Here is a 15,462-nt window from a genome sequence, read left to right as displayed (position 1 = left end):
TCAAATGTTTCCTATAAGGCATTTAAACTAAAGCCTGCATGAATAGCCATTATGGCTCTGGATGAAACCATGGAACACTGGCCATAATGAGTCCTTGGGTATATTGTAAAAAAGTCTTTCAGATTTATTGGTTGGAATTTTACATTTGCAGTTAAGTCCTAGAAATTGCTCTGATAATCCTTAGCTATCTTTTGGAAGCTCTGGACCACAATCCACACAGGGACAGTGAATGGAACACCCCGCCAGATACTTTAGGGCTAAGTGTCCCTGTTTGTGCCAGACACCTGAAGGAATGGAGACACACAGATTTACCAGGATGAGCTGCGTGAATAACTTGGGAAAATACCCTTTTACTTGGTTCTGCAGTAGATAATCGTTCATTTGTGTGCTGTTCCCTTCCTTCTGACCATTTTCCCATCTGTCTTCCATATTCACTTTCCTTCTTTACAAAAAGTCTACAATCTTAACTCACTGTATCACACACTTAGACTTAAGGTAGATGCGCTGATTCAGAAATGCAAATGTCAGGGCCTGTGTTTGCAAGGCCTTACACTGGCAAGTGATGCTGTTCACACCTCTAGGCTCTGCCCCAGGGCTCTGTGTGCAGTAGGAGAGCTAATGGAGAGCTTTTTACCTCCTTTGTTACGTAATGTTTATGACTGACTTGTAAGTTATTAGCATCACCCTTGCTATGTTTGAATAGGGATGCCCCCCTTAAGCACATATGCTTGAATAATTAGTCTTCTGTCGGTGGAACTATTTGAGAAAGACTAGGAGATGTGGCATTGTTGGAGGAGGTATGGCATGGGGAGGGCTTTGTGGTTTCCAAAGACTGATGACATTTTAACTTAGATCTGTCTCTTGCTTTCAGGTAAAGGTGTGAGTTCTAGGCTGTTTCTGCCACCAGGCCTTTGCTCTGCCATCATGGACTCTCTGCAACTCTCTGCAACTGCAAGTCCAATTCAATTCTTTCTGCTATGAGTTGCCTTGGTTATGGTACCTTAGTCATAGAGAAGTACTCAGTTTCTATTGATGTAATCAAATTCTCAAAAGGTTGAATGAGATATTCTAGATAACGCATAGTCAGAGTTAGACCTGACCCAGGACTTCTGATTCTAGCATAACTAACTTATGTCACTAAATGCAGCTGAGCTTCCAGATTCTCATAGTGGCTCCTTCCCTGACATGATGGATGATCTGTGGCAAGTGACCTCTACAAGCCTCAATTTCTTAGAATGTAAAATAGGAATAACAATAATACTACCTTACTATATGCATGCTGTTGTGGGATAACACACAGGTTTGTGGTAAGGAATCCTCCTGACCTGTCCTGCAAGCCTGATCTTCATGAACCCTATATATCTATCCCTCCATCATCGCATGCTACTTTATGCTTTTCAAGCTTCTCTTCCCATTCCCAAACCCATCCATACCTGTCTGTGCACACACAAAGCCTTCACATCGTACTTGACTTCTGCAGGGTTGGTTGGTAACACAGTCCTCAACTTCCTTGTCGGACAAGTCACACAATTCCCCATAGAACTGAGAGGGTCGGAGCAAGTAAGTATGTCTGTACTGTAAGGGACAGAAACAAAGGGAGCCAATGATGGGACCTCAGGGACTGCAGGAGCTAAGGATCCTGTATACAAATGATCACCAAACCAAGCTGTGGATGCTGGGAAAGCATACAGTTGGCTGACTGCTACTGGCCCAATTCATGTGCTTCCTTCACCACATACACTGAGGTTCTATGCAAGGCTGGCAACTTTCTGAATGTTTCCCCAATTGGGCCGCATGCTCCTGAAGTTGGAGGAGTTGTCTTAAGTCTTTGTTTTGTTTCTGCTGTGGTCTTCCAAGATTTGTTGAGTGTGAAAAACGCATAGGCCTTGGAATCAAAAATTTCTAAAGGGGCTCATATAGTTAACTGAACAATGAACTATCAGCCTAATTATTCCAGTAGGTGATTCATATATCGTCACATATTGCTTAAGATGTCCATGTGATATAAATGAAGGAGTATGCGCTCTGAAGCTCCAACTGATGTTGGTACTTCCTAGTTGTATGCTGTTGGGCAAGTAGCTCAGTCTTCGGAATCCAAATTTACTCATGTGTCAACTGGGGCAATGAATTACCTAAATGTACAGTTTAGAATTCAAATTATGTTATAGATTTATTAATATTATTTCTATATTATGAATTACATATTAACTTATACCATATATCATCATATAGTATGTCAAGCTCACATTTTCCTGGCACAAAGTAGGTACCCAATTTCTTGTCAGTATTTTCTTTTTTATTACCCACTGTTTTAGGAATCAATAGCTATCTCTCTCTTCTTGTTCATTTATTCTGAAAATATTGATTAATCTATCTCATATTTAAAAGGGTAGGTACTTTTGCTTGTTTGCCTGTTGGTAGGATTTCTAATCATCACAAAGTTTCCTATCCTGCCTTCCAAAGGAGAGGGTGATTGCCAGTGGTAGGAGGTACCACACAGTGACAACATAGTGAGCGGGAGCCAGGCAGGGCAAAGTGCTCTGCACGCTCATGGTGAAATCCCTATTGCAAAAGGAATAAACATCAACTGGCTTCTAGTAAGGACCTCAAGGCTGAGGCCTGAACATTGAGGAGGAATATCAGGCAGAAAAATCAGAATATCAGGGCAGGAAAAGGACATCCTGGGCAGAGGAAGGTTTTGAGTCAAACCGAGAGACTGGAGGATGCATCTTCGTATCCCAGAAACTAGAGATGGCTTTGTCATGGATGGAGAGGAGTATATGAGGATGAGTATGGAGATATAGAGAGAGTCAGAGTGGGCAGGCAGCCAGGGACCCCAGGCTGGAGGGGTGGGGGCAATAACAGAAAGCAGTGGTCACATTTGGATAGTTTTCTAATTTTAGCAGCCAAATTTTGGGTACACAAAGTGTGGCAAATGAGTAGTGTGGCCCCTCTTCTGATTGACAAAAAGCACAGTTACTCCTTATGTGACATCTGTTCTGTGGCTCTGGAAACCCAGAAAGGAATACAGACAGCCATCACTTGTGCCCCTTGTCCTTGGAGACTCATTCTTCCTAGAAGGTACACACAAGCCTGCAAATTAGACATTGAGGAACAAACAAACCAAAAATAAACCTGAAAATTATCAACAAATTAAGTACAGAAGAAACATACCTCCATACAATGTATGACAAGCCAACAGCAGACGTCATGTTAAATGGGGAAAGGTTAAAGTTATATATTCAAGAAATCTGGGACAAGTAGCATGACTATTCAACATAGGACTGCAAGGGTAATCAGGCAGAAGAAGGAAATAAAAAGCAGATAAATTGAAAGGGGGAAAGGCAAAAGGATTCTGTTTATTAATAATATGATCTTGTATGTAAAATCTCTGAAGACTCTACCAAAACACTGCTGGAGTTGATAATACAGTAAGGTTGTAGGATCTACAAAATCCAATAGCATTTTGTATACTGCCAACAAACAAGTAAAAAAAGAGCTTTAAAATCATTTAGTTACAACATCCTCAAAATAATAAGACATATAGAAATAAGTTTAATGTAGGCAGGGACAGGTTCATCGCAATGAAAACGTAAGAAGACAGGAGATATTTTGTTTTCACGGGATAGAAGACGTAATGTTAAAATGTCCACACTACCCAAGGTAATCTGAAACTTGATTCAATCCCTATCAAAGCATGAGGTACAGTGTTTGCAGAGCTAGTGTGTGTGTTTGGGGGGATCACAAAATCCATATAGAACCACAAAACATCCAGAATAGTGAAGACAATCCTGAGCAAGAAAAGCAAGGCAAGGAACATCACAACCCAAGACTTCTAGACATGCTACATAGAGCCAGCGTGATCACAACAGAACGGGGTAGATATGAGTGCATGCACACAGACCAATGGAACAGAGGAGAATCCAGGGTGAATCCACATACTTGTGGTCAGGAGATATTTCTAAGGCACCAAGAACATGATCTTGGGAATGGACCATCTCTTAGACAGAAGTGGTGTTGGGAACTAGGTATACAAGGGGGAAATCACATGGGAAGTAACATGCTCATCTTGCAAGCATGAGGACCTGAGATCAATCCCCAAGTCTACACATCCTTGTGGAGGAGACTGATGCTAGCCAACCCCTTATATAAATAAAAAGACCACTTGCCAGTTGTGGTGGTGCACACCTCTAATCCAGGCACTTAGGAAATAGAAGTAGGCAGATCTTTGAGTTGGAGGCCAGCCTGGTTTACAGAGTGAGTTCCAGGATAGCCAGGGATATGCAGAGAGAAACCATTTGTTGACCCCTGCCCCCCCCACAAAGAAAAAAGAAAGGAAAGAAGAAAGGAAAAAGAAAGAAGAAAAGAAAAACTTAAAATGAGTCAAAAACCTAAAAGTTTCTTAATTTAAGAAATGCAGCTATTGGAAGGAGCCATAGGGGAAATACTTCAAGACCTGAGCATAGAACAAACACAATTTTAGAAAGAAGAGACAACAAAAGCCAAGCTAGACAAACGGGATTAGATCATGCTAGGAGATTTCTGTACAACCAAGGAACTGGTCACCAGTGTTAAGAACAAACTGAAGAATAAGGAAAATATCTGCAAACTATTCATCTGTCAAGAGGCTAATCCTCAGGATATATAAACATTCAATGAGTAGAAAAAATTTCTAATAATCTGAGTTTAAAATTGGCAAGTGGTCTCTACAAATATGTTTATATTCAAATGGCAGAAATGAGGAGAAGGAGTGTGAGTTAACATAACCATTATGGATTATGGAAAGCAGTACTGTAGGCTCTACAAAAGCAGGAGGAGGAAGGAAGGAAGGAGGGAAGGAAGGAAGGAAAGAAGGAAGGAAGGAAGGAAGGAAGGAAGGAAGGAAGGAAGGAAGGAAGGAAGCAAGGAAGCAAGGAAGCAAGGAAGCAAGGAAGCAAGGAAAGGAGAGGAAGGGAGAATAAAAAAAATTAAAATCCTGAAAATAGATTTACCATATGAGCCATCAGTCTAAATACTGAGCATAGATCCAAAGGAAATGATGACATTTTATAACAGATAGTGTTACAAGAGTCACTATAGCCAAAATAAGAATCAACAAACATGTTCATCAAGAGATGAATGGATTTAAATGGTATGGCTGACAATGGAATACTGATCATCTATAAAAGGATGACCCAGTTATTTGTGGCAACATGGATGGGATCTCAGGACATTGTGTTAAAGAAATAAGCTTGGTAGAAGGAGCCAATCAGAGGCTCTCACTCATTTGTAGAAGCAGAAATAGTTCACCCCAGAAGTGGAGAATAGCCTTGAGGCTGCTAGAGACTAAGACGCTCAAGGGTCCCGGGTAACTATTGATTATCAAAAACACTATGTGCAGGGAATTCTATTGCTCTATAATACAGAAGATATAAGCCCACAATAATTGTACAGTTCAAAGTCACTAGCAGGGGTTGTGTTGATGCTTCTCTATGTGTCAGCACAAGATAACAATTATGTCTGCGTGATGGAAAAGTTAACTACCCTGGCTTAATCATTACACAGTTGCATATATGTATCAAATTATAAAACTATACTCCATAAATAAGCAAATATTGTAAGTCAATTAAAGGATAAAAATAAAGACACACTGTTGTGGTGGCGCATGCCTTTAATCCCAGCACTTGGGAGTCAGAGGCAGGCGGATTTCTGAGTTCAAGGCCAGCCAGGTCTACAGAGTGAGTTCCAGGACAGCCAGGGCTATACAGAGAAACCCTGTCTTGAAAAACCAACCAAAGAAAGAAAGAAAGAAAGAAAGAAAGGAAGAAAGAAAGAAAGGAAGAAAGAAAGACACACACACACACACACACACACAGAGAGAGAGAGAGAGAGAGAGAGAGAATCCCAGAAGACTAGCTCCAGGCTCTCAAGGCAAAGTAGGTTTGAGGAGGATGGAAAGATTGAAGAAAATGCACCTTGTCTTGGTTGAGAGGTTTCACTGAGCTCTAGGCATGGATCCTGCAGACAGGGCTGATGCCAGCTGAGGAAGTCCACAGCGAGTTGCAATGAGCAGCTCTGGCTGGCTTATGCTTAGTCCTTCTGGTTTATGGTGCAGATGAGGCAATTATCCAGATAATTGGATCAATGTTGATAACTTCAGTAAGAAAGCCTATTCCGGGAACAGAGTGCTAGTGCTTGGCTCTCCCCATTGATCCAATTAACTGTGTAATTGTCCTGGGCCAACTTCTTCAGCCTCTTCGGAGTCTTTGCCATGATAGGTCTGGGTTCCCAAGGAGCAAAGGGAATAGCAACCATTTCTCTCTCTCTTGCGCTCTCTCTCTCTCTCTCTCTCTCTCTCTCTCTCTCTCTCTCTCTCTCTCTCTCTCTCCCTCCCTCTCCTCCTCCCTTTCTCTCTTTCTCTCTTTCCTGGTACATCTGCTTTGTTCAGAGCTAGGGGCTGGGGCCCTGGGTCAGCCCTCGGATCACACAGAAGCTGAAGGTTAAACAACATGGATACTAGTTAGTTCTACAGGCAGAAAAATCAGTAAGGACCCTGTGGCCTGAGCTAAGGTTTGTATCTACTCCTGAAAGACTCCAAGAAGCTACTTACTTCTCTAAGTCTCCATTTACCTGTCTAACAGAATGTGTGACAGCCATGTTCTTTTCCTTACAAACATGTCAGAGTGAAGAATGAGGTCAATTGTAAGAGACTTTAAGAAACACCTGTCATATGTGTGTACACTTGAAATAGAATTGAATGTCTTTACAAGTTTTCTGTTTAGTGTAGTAAGTGCTAAAAATCACAGTGTGATATATGGCTAGGTATAGGGTAGGGGGTATCGAGAGAAGCTTGTAAAGGTTGCCTTGTCTAACTGGAGCTGGGGCTGATGAGCAGTCAGGGAAGGCTTCATAGAAGAGGTTGCGCCGAGAAGAGTTTTATGTTCTGAGTCCTGTTAGAAAGTGTATGCGGTGGGAAATGTCATTGGTGGCTGCGAAAACAGTGCCAAAAGAGATGGAGAGGGAGTGACACAGCTGGAAGAGTACAAAAGCTGATGTATCCTAGAGATGAGGCCAAGTTAGGTGACAGAGAAGTCTGCCCTCTGTCCTGAGGGCTCATGTGGGGAAAGACTGGGCAGATGTAGTTTGTGATCCCTTTCCTGGCTACACCGGGTATGATGGATAGAAAGAGCAGGTCAGAGGAGGAAGCTGCTAAGACAGACATGTGGGAAACACTGTAATATCAACCCTGCTTACTGTCTGAAAGCATAGAGACAGGAGAGTCACTCCCACAGCCTGCATCTTAAAGGGCAGACTATGACCAGGAACCACCCCCTCTGCCAGGCTTGTTGACCTCTAGTCTTTCCTTCCTCCCATCCCTGCTCGCCCAAGGCCCAGTATCTTACCCTTTTCTTCTGACAGGGGTCACATGCAGTCCAGGACGACCAAGTGGATAGCTCACAGTCAATAGGTGCTGGGGTGCCAGCCACACTCCGTACTGGTCTGCTCTTGACAAGGCTCCCATTGACTGCCTTTGTCTCAAAGAAATCGGACTTCCCACCTCTGAAAATCACCGCAAGAGAAGAGTTGAGTATCCAAAATGAATTACATTCATTTCCCATCACCCATCAAATTAATGTAGATCAGAGCAGGAGCACAAGGAAGTTGTTTATCATTTCAGTACTGGTTAATTCATCTAACAAATATGGACTGAGCCCCCAGGAAGTGCCTGACATTAGGACGACTGTGGTAACTCCAGTTATAAGACAGTGTCTCAGCAGCTTGTGGACTCTGATTTCCAGCCTGTATGAGCTGCCCTTTTCTCTTCCACACAGTGGCTGAGACACATTCCTTTATGTAGCTGTTTCTGGATTATAAATGATAGTCAATAGGTGAGCCTTTAACAAACCCTTATAGGCTTTGGATATGCAGGCAATCCAACCACAGCAACTCACTCACTCCCTATCTCTCTGGGCCTCTTTTTCTCCTCTGGAAGCAGAGGGGTTTGGAGTGGATGATACCTTTTGTATTACAGGTCCATGAAACATTTGCCAAGAACAATTGATACTGAGGATATTAGTGCTGAGGCTATTTCGGGGGGCATGGCACAGGGTCTACTTCAAAGAGAAATGTGTCTTACATCTTAGCTCTAGGGAACTTTGCCCAGTAGGCAATATTTGAATGCACATAGGCTGCAATGGTCAGGGCTGAGTTTGAGGATGTGTAGAGGTTAGGTGTGAGTCTAGAGGCTGGGGAGAAGGAGAGAGGCTGGGGCAGGAATGAACCTGAACTAGAGCAGGGGTGGGGTAGAGGAATGGGTGAGTATGTTTTCATGCAAGTGATAGGAAATGCTTAGCAAGTGGGTGGGCTATAAGGGCAAGAGAGGAAGGAGTTTAGGTTGATGCTGTATCCTTGAAAGGTGGTAGGGGCGCAGGAGGACAGAGATCATGGGGAAGAGAGATGCTGGGGAAGATGGTAGAAGCAGGCTAAGCTCTAGGTGTCTATGTCTATATAAACTCAGTCAGGCCTTTCCTGCCTGCGCCTTCTGCCTGGGCAGACCATCAGCATGTCTGTTCCTCTTAAGACCCTACNGTCTGCAGCNCCCCCCCCCCCCAAGAGGTCTGCTATAGCCACAGGCACAGCCACAGACGGGAGCCTAGCATGGCTGCCCTTCAAGAGGCCCAACAAGTAGCTGACTGGGATACTTGGAGGCAGATACTTGCACCCAACCAATGAGTAACCACAGGAAATTAAATTACATCTTAAAAAATTTAAGATATAAAGGAGGTGAGAGGAAGAAGGGAATGAAGATTTATGAAGGGCCTAGGATATCAGACCTAAGCATTGTACAAGCCGTTATCTTGCACTTTCCTCAGATCCCACAAATGAGCTAGAAGGAACCATGGGATGTTGTCAGCTAGACAGATGAGGAAATGAGTGGTCTGAAGTCAGGGACCCCTGTAACCACAGGAATTAGGGAAAGACTGGAAGAGGTTGAAGAGGAGGGCAACCCCATGGAAAGACCAGCAGTCTCAACGAACCTGGACCCTGGAGATCTCTCAGACACTGTTCCACCAACCAGGCGGCATATACTGGCTGGTCTGAGGGCCTTTGGACACATATACAGCAGAGGACTGCCTGGTCCTGCCTCAATGAGAGGAGATGCACCTAGCCCTTGAGAGACTTGAGGCTCCAGGGAGTGAGGAGGCTTGGCAGGCTGTGAGAGTGTGGGAGTGTGGGGGTGGGGTGGGGACATCCTCTTGGAGTTGGGAGAGGAGGAATGGGATGGGGAACTGTTGGAGGGCAGAACAGGAGGGGAATAGAGATGAGACTGTGACAATTATTTAAAATATTAAAAAAAAAGTGTAAAATTACACCTGCCTGCCAGATGAAATCCTCTAGACTTCTCACTGTTCCACATAACACTCTGAATGGTTTTGTGTATTTGCTCTTTCTTTTTTTATATATATGTATATGTGTGCACCCCTTTTAAAATGTAGCTATGTATTAATTGCCTAGGTGCTCTGAAACTATTACTAATTTAGACTTATCATTTCAGCAGGTGGTTTAAAGGAAAAAGAAAAGATAAATTTAAAAACAATCTATATGCTTTATAATTTACATCCACGTTTAAGCTATTGGACGAAAGGTATTCTATCAGTACCAATGTTTGGTCACAAATAAGCTATACATCAGCAGCTGTAACCATAAGGATTGTGTTTTTAATGACTTCTGACAGCTAAGAACATTTGGCAGTGTCTTAATTCAGGTTTCTATTGCTACAATAAAGCATCGAGACAAAAAGAAAAACAAAACAAAACAAAACAACAACAACAAAACCTCAGTCAGGACACAGTTCTCACCTGGGTTTGGGTCTGGGTCCTTTAAACCATAGGAGGGCTTATCTGGCTTACATTCCCAGAGGGCTAAGAGGCTGCTATGGTAGGCAAGCAGTAGACATGTGGCAGCTGGAGTAGCAGCTAAGATCTTGAACCACAGCAGGAAGCAGAAAACGGTGAATTGAAGATAGCATGAGGCTTTAAAACCTCAAAACTGGGCCTAGTAATGAACGTACTCCATCAGTGCCACACCTCCTAAGACTACCCAGACATCACCACCAACTGGGGTCCAAGTAATCAAACATCCAAGCCTATGGGGTCATTCTTGTTCAAAGCACCACACCAAGGAAAAGTGCTTTAGGGGGCATCACTTACGCAGAGTGGGAGAGGGGCAGTATCAGGTTGAGTCAGGCAGGGTATGAAAGGTCTGTGGAGATGAATGAAGCTTGGAAATGGGGCAGAGGGCAGAGGGCAGAGGGCAAAGGAGTCACACATGCAGAGAAGACAAGCAACACAGGAAGAAAAATGTCTAAAATGTAAGGCAGGCTATTTGTTGAGTCCCTGGCACACAACTGAGCCAAGTGAATGAATGGGCTTATTATTTCACCAGTGCGAGCCTCAATTTCCCTACCTAGAACATGGCAGATGTACCCAAGAGTGTACTACGTACATCCCTGTAAGATCCCTTGTAGCTTATACTTCTTTTTTAAGATATAAAGGAGGTGAGATGAAGAAAGGAATGAAGGTTTATCAAGGCCCTAGGATGTCAGACCTAAGCATTGTGTAAACTGTTATCTTGCACTTTCCTCAGATCCCACAGATGAGCTAGAAGGAACCATGGGATGTTGTCAGCTAGACAGATGCTGAAATGGCTCAGAGAGACACAACATGTTTACTGTAGTAAAACCAGGATACAGTGGCCCCCCAGGATCTAAGCGTTAGGTCTGTCTGATCCTGAGCATGCATGCACTCTGTCTCTTGCCCCATGATGTCTGGAGGCAGATCCAACCTGCATCCACTCCAGTCACCTCGCACCACTATCTCTGTAAGCAGCTGCAAGACCTGCTTCATCCCTGTCTCTACGATTAAGTCATTAGGGGGAGCATCACAAAGCTTCCACCTGTCAAGCACACAGGATGTCACTCCAAACAAGGCCATTAACAACACATTCTCACTTGGCAACAGTCCTAAAAGGAGCAGGATATTAACTACTGTGAGCACCATTTCCATGACTGCCCCAGAGACTGACGAAAATCAATTGCCTAGTAAAGTTGGATCTTTAACAAAAGGTCAAAGACTCTACTGGAAACCACAGGTGGGTACTTGAAAGTGGTTACTGAGGCAGGATGCTGCACACCAGCAGGGGCCCTCCAATGGGCTCCTCTTTACTAATTTGCTCGGGTTTGACAAAACAATACTGTCTGTGATTTGGCTTCTCCTAAGTGTGTATTTGACAGCTCTGTGGGAGCACCCTCTTCCTATCTTTCAACTGCAAAGCAGTTACACTTGTTTTTTGTGTTTTTTTTTCAAAGTATCAACCCAATTCGGGGCCACAGTAGAGACCAAGTGGATAAGTAATGTGCATAGTCACTATTAAGATTCACCAATTATTATCATCTCCGAGAATTGAGAGCCCATTAATGGACAAGATGACGCCTCCTTACAAAAGGAACTTTTGAGGAGTAGTTATAACCACCAGATCTCTCATTTTTACACTCAATTTCCATTATGGAGGTGGCAATATAATAGAATAATCAGCTGAACAAATAGTATGTTTGTAAATTACATTGGGCAAGCTTGGTTCATTAGTCCTGCAAAATGCAAATCTGAAAGAAAGGCCAGTGCCAAGTGGCATTCTGAGTTTGAGAACGGCGTGGTGCTGCACAGACGACAGGTCCAACTGAGGCGTCTTTCATGCAGCTATGAGCACCTTCCACCCTGAGGAATTTCTACAGAAACAAGCTGGCTTAGCTTCTGCAGATTTGCCTCCATATGGGGAGAGTAGATAAGAAAGAGTAATAGAGGCGGTGCATACGGTGGTCATAGTATATTATGAACATGTATGGAAGTTCCATAATGAAAGCCCAACATGCAATTAACAGACATGAATGCAAAGCCCAATTCCTCCCTAACATAAAACTGCCACGAGAAGTACTGAAAGCTAATCACTCAGAGCCCCATACCCATACAGACCAGCCCGCCCCACCCTCTCCCTTCCCCTGTCACCCTCCTACTCCTGTTAATCTCTTGCTACACTTGTGTGATCCTTAAGTAAAAGGAATCTCCAGGGGTTGGGCATCTGGGTTTTACATCAGCCCTGGTTCTGTCTGTTTGCCATCCTCTTCAGGGGCAACAACTGTCACGGGCAGGCTGAGTGTCGCTCCAGAGCCCTGTAAATGCATTCACACACATGCACAGCATGCAGCGTCAGGACCGGGTGCTTTGCCGAAGCCTTGTGCACTCTCCTGCCCACCCACGTCAACCAGATCCACAACAGTTCCCAAAGGGACCTAGTTCTCTCCTTTCATCCGAATGTTCTCTCCTGGAAGATCTCTTGCATGTCATTTTTTTGGTGGTATATTTATATTCTATTATTTTGCAATCTAAAAAAGTTAGTATAGGCTGCCTTACACTTCTCTGGAAATATGTCCCTTCTGAGGGAGTGCTGGCACAGGCATGCCTTTCTTTGGGGGTGCGCAGAATGTCGTTGCCAGCCTTAGAACACATCAATCTGGGTCCAGGTCTCTTACTCTCTTTTCTCTGATCAAAATAAAGATGGATCCATCACGGGCAGCAGGATTAGGTCAGCAGTAAATTTCCAGTCCTCAGCTTCTATGGACGGGACACATCAATATATTTTGGTTTTCTCTGGAAATACCCTGACACAACAACTTTGCTGTCACACACAATTTGTTTAGCAGCTGCATCCCCGTGCAAACAGCATCTTCCACTTGGCTGGCAGGGAGGTGGTTTCTGGGGGAAATGTTTCCCATTTCTCTCTGTCATTTGCTGCGGCAGACATGGAATTTAAAGCAACATCGCAAAGTAGCAAACATGTGTCTCAGAGAATCACCCTAGGTTTCCAGCAAGTCCAGTGGAAGGGAGAGGTGTATTAATACGAGGCAGAAGGCAGAGAGGATATTTGAGGTCTGCACCCTTATCCCCACCCACACCCCACCATACACACACATGGACTGAGTAGCCTTCAGAGTCACAGTCTTCACATAGTCTTCATTTTCCTTCTCTCTGCCCCTGTAAGTGATCGAATGACTGTGAGAATAAGAGTCCAGGCCTGGAACAGAGTGACAATCAATAGTGATCAATAGGCCATATGACAGTGTGACCTGAGTGAGTGAAATGACGACAGCCTTTATGGCGGGAAGGAGGTTGCAGCACTTTCTGCCCCTGAACAGAATGCTTTTCTTGTTTGATTTTTTTGGGTGTGGATACTCAAAGGCAGGTTGTATTCAGCACTGGTACATAGAAATCATGGGTGCAGATCAGAATATCCAACCAGGGGTCAGGAAGAACTGGAAGATCACTGAACCCAAGCCATTCTCTTCTCCCCTCTGGGGATCAGTTTGCCCTTCCGCAGAGTGGGAATGAGGGGTCACCCCTTCCTCACATGACACACACACAGCTGTGAGTTTCATAGCCTGTACTGTTCTCACCTGGTAGAGCTCCCGTTCCTACCTCAAAGGGAACTTGCCAATATGTATGTTCCATTGCTCCATGTCTTCCCTTCAGGTCTATGCCTGAAGGGTGTAGTTTGCATTCCCTAGCTACTTATTGCTCTCCTCCTCCTCCTCCTCCTCCCAGGTCCTACCTTGTTGTCTACTCAATGATAGTGAAATAAACCTGGAGCCATGGGAACAAGCCACCCCCCCCCTTACAACTCTATGCTTTTGCATGTGCTGTTATCTCTGCCTGGTGCATCCTTCATCCTTTGCCAGGACCCCTGCTCAGGAGGACCAGACACTCTCTCCCCCTCTCCCTTGATTGCTATTTGTCCCTGCACCAACTCATACGAGTCTCTGTATTTGCTCCCCCCACATAGCCACAATCCCTGAAAATATGAGTTTGGGGCTTGTTCAGCTCTGTATCCTCTGAGGCAATCAAGGGACTTGTGGACAGGGATATGCTGCTTCTGAGAACGATGTCTGAGCCCTCCCCTCCAGGCACAATTCACTGGGTACTGCAGAGTCCTCTGTGCCCAGAAGGAAATGCATGGGAAGCATGCACAGTCAGTCTCTTCACCAAGTCGAGGGTCTTGTTGGTTCTAAAGGCGAGTCTGTGGGTGGTGAAGACTCAGAATCCCGGTCCTGGGGAAGGTTCTCTAGGAGGCCGAATAGCATGGTGCAGAGCTCAGGACAGGAGGCGCGTGAACCCTGGTGCTGCTCACACGAATGAGAGGTTACTACCAGGGAGCAGTCGGAGCGGAAAGAACAGCTGTACGAGCATCCAGGTACCTGAGTCCTTCCACATCTCTCGGTGGGAACTGCTCTGGCACAAGGAAGGTCTCCAGATTGCTTTCTCTGCCACATCTGTCTTTGGAACTCAAGTTTGAGCCCAGACTAAGATTATTTTCTTTAGCTGCTTCACTTCTTGTGAATGGAAACGTTGATGAAATAATTTTTTTTCCTCTTTGGGAATAGATATTTGTGAGAGAGGGGAAAGGGAAAAGAAATGAAGAGAGAAAGTGGGAGTTTGAGAGACCCACTCACTCCCTCACCCTAGATATATTGGGCCGTTGAGCAGGTAGGGCAGCGCAATGCCATTATTAAGATCATTCACATAAATGGGCTCATTTTCATATATAGTAAACCTTCTTTTGCACAGAGAGTCAGACCAAAGCTTTGTTCAGCTATAGAACTTGTATCCTACTCTTCACAGTGCGACGGAATATATTAAACCATGCCAGTTCTGTAACAGACACTCTTGTTGAAGCCAGCCACTTGGGTCCCTGATAGTTCAGAAGCAATTGTTGATCTTATTTTGCCAGACACATGCAAATCGCTTTCAGAAACATTCCTCTGCCCACAGGCATGTGGCAGAGTTGGTCAGCGTTATGTGGCTTTCTGCCATGTGACCGATCAGGATATCATTTGTACCCACCGCTTACCTGGAACCAGGGAAATGGAGACATCCCAGAGTAGCACAGAGGAGACACGACTTTGCCAGTGCCCTCCAAACCTGAGCCCCTATCTTCATATTTTCTGTGTGGCGGGAGATCCAGTGTGGTTCGAGGATGGTTGAAATAGCCTGCTTGCTCTTGCTGCTCTCAGTTCTGTTGACATAGAGCAAACAGGTCAGCAAAGCAAACAGGCGCCAGTACCTGGAACCTCAGCTTTGCACAGCATGAATGTACTGACTTGTGATAGTGCAAACCTAGGACAGTGAGAACTGTGATTCCATGGAAGCAGCCTTACCTGAGTATTTCAGGTAGCCACATACCAATCCCCGCTCTCCCCCAAATGCTCAGGGTTATAGAGAGTTAATACAGGTAAAGTAGTGAGTGCAGGCACATGCTGGCTACACAGGCCCATGTTCTGTTCGCAGTAAAGGGGCTGCAAGGCCTGAAGACAGATGGGACTGTGGTGTCTAAGTCCTAGGTTTGTAAGAACTCTGAGAGGGTTCCAGAGTCCAG

General features: G+C 44.6%; 1 protein-coding gene across 2 annotated transcripts in view; it reads right to left on the bottom strand.

The window, feature by feature from the left end:
* C8b (complement C8 beta chain) overlaps positions 1 to 15,178 on the bottom strand; it is a 37,960-nt gene extending 22,782 nt beyond the window's left edge. For both annotated transcript variants that reach the window (XM_029476215.1, XM_021159359.2), the window contains exons 1-3: positions 14,938 to 15,178; positions 7,383 to 7,539; positions 1,434 to 1,575 (exon numbers count right to left, since the gene is read on the bottom strand). In XM_029476215.1, the coding sequence (XP_029332075.1) occupies positions 1,434 to 1,575; positions 7,383 to 7,539; positions 14,938 to 15,026 (388 nt within the window). In that variant the 5' untranslated portion in view covers positions 15,027 to 15,178. The remainder of the gene's footprint in view (positions 1 to 1,433; positions 1,576 to 7,382; positions 7,540 to 14,937) is intronic.
* Positions 15,179 to 15,462: the final 284 nt, after the last annotated feature.

This window comes from Mus caroli, chromosome 4, assembly GCF_900094665.2.
Source record: "Mus caroli chromosome 4, CAROLI_EIJ_v1.1, whole genome shotgun sequence".
Lineage (NCBI taxonomy): Eukaryota > Metazoa > Chordata > Mammalia > Rodentia > Muridae > Mus > Mus caroli.
This window is presented reverse-complemented; position numbering and strand designations above follow the sequence as displayed.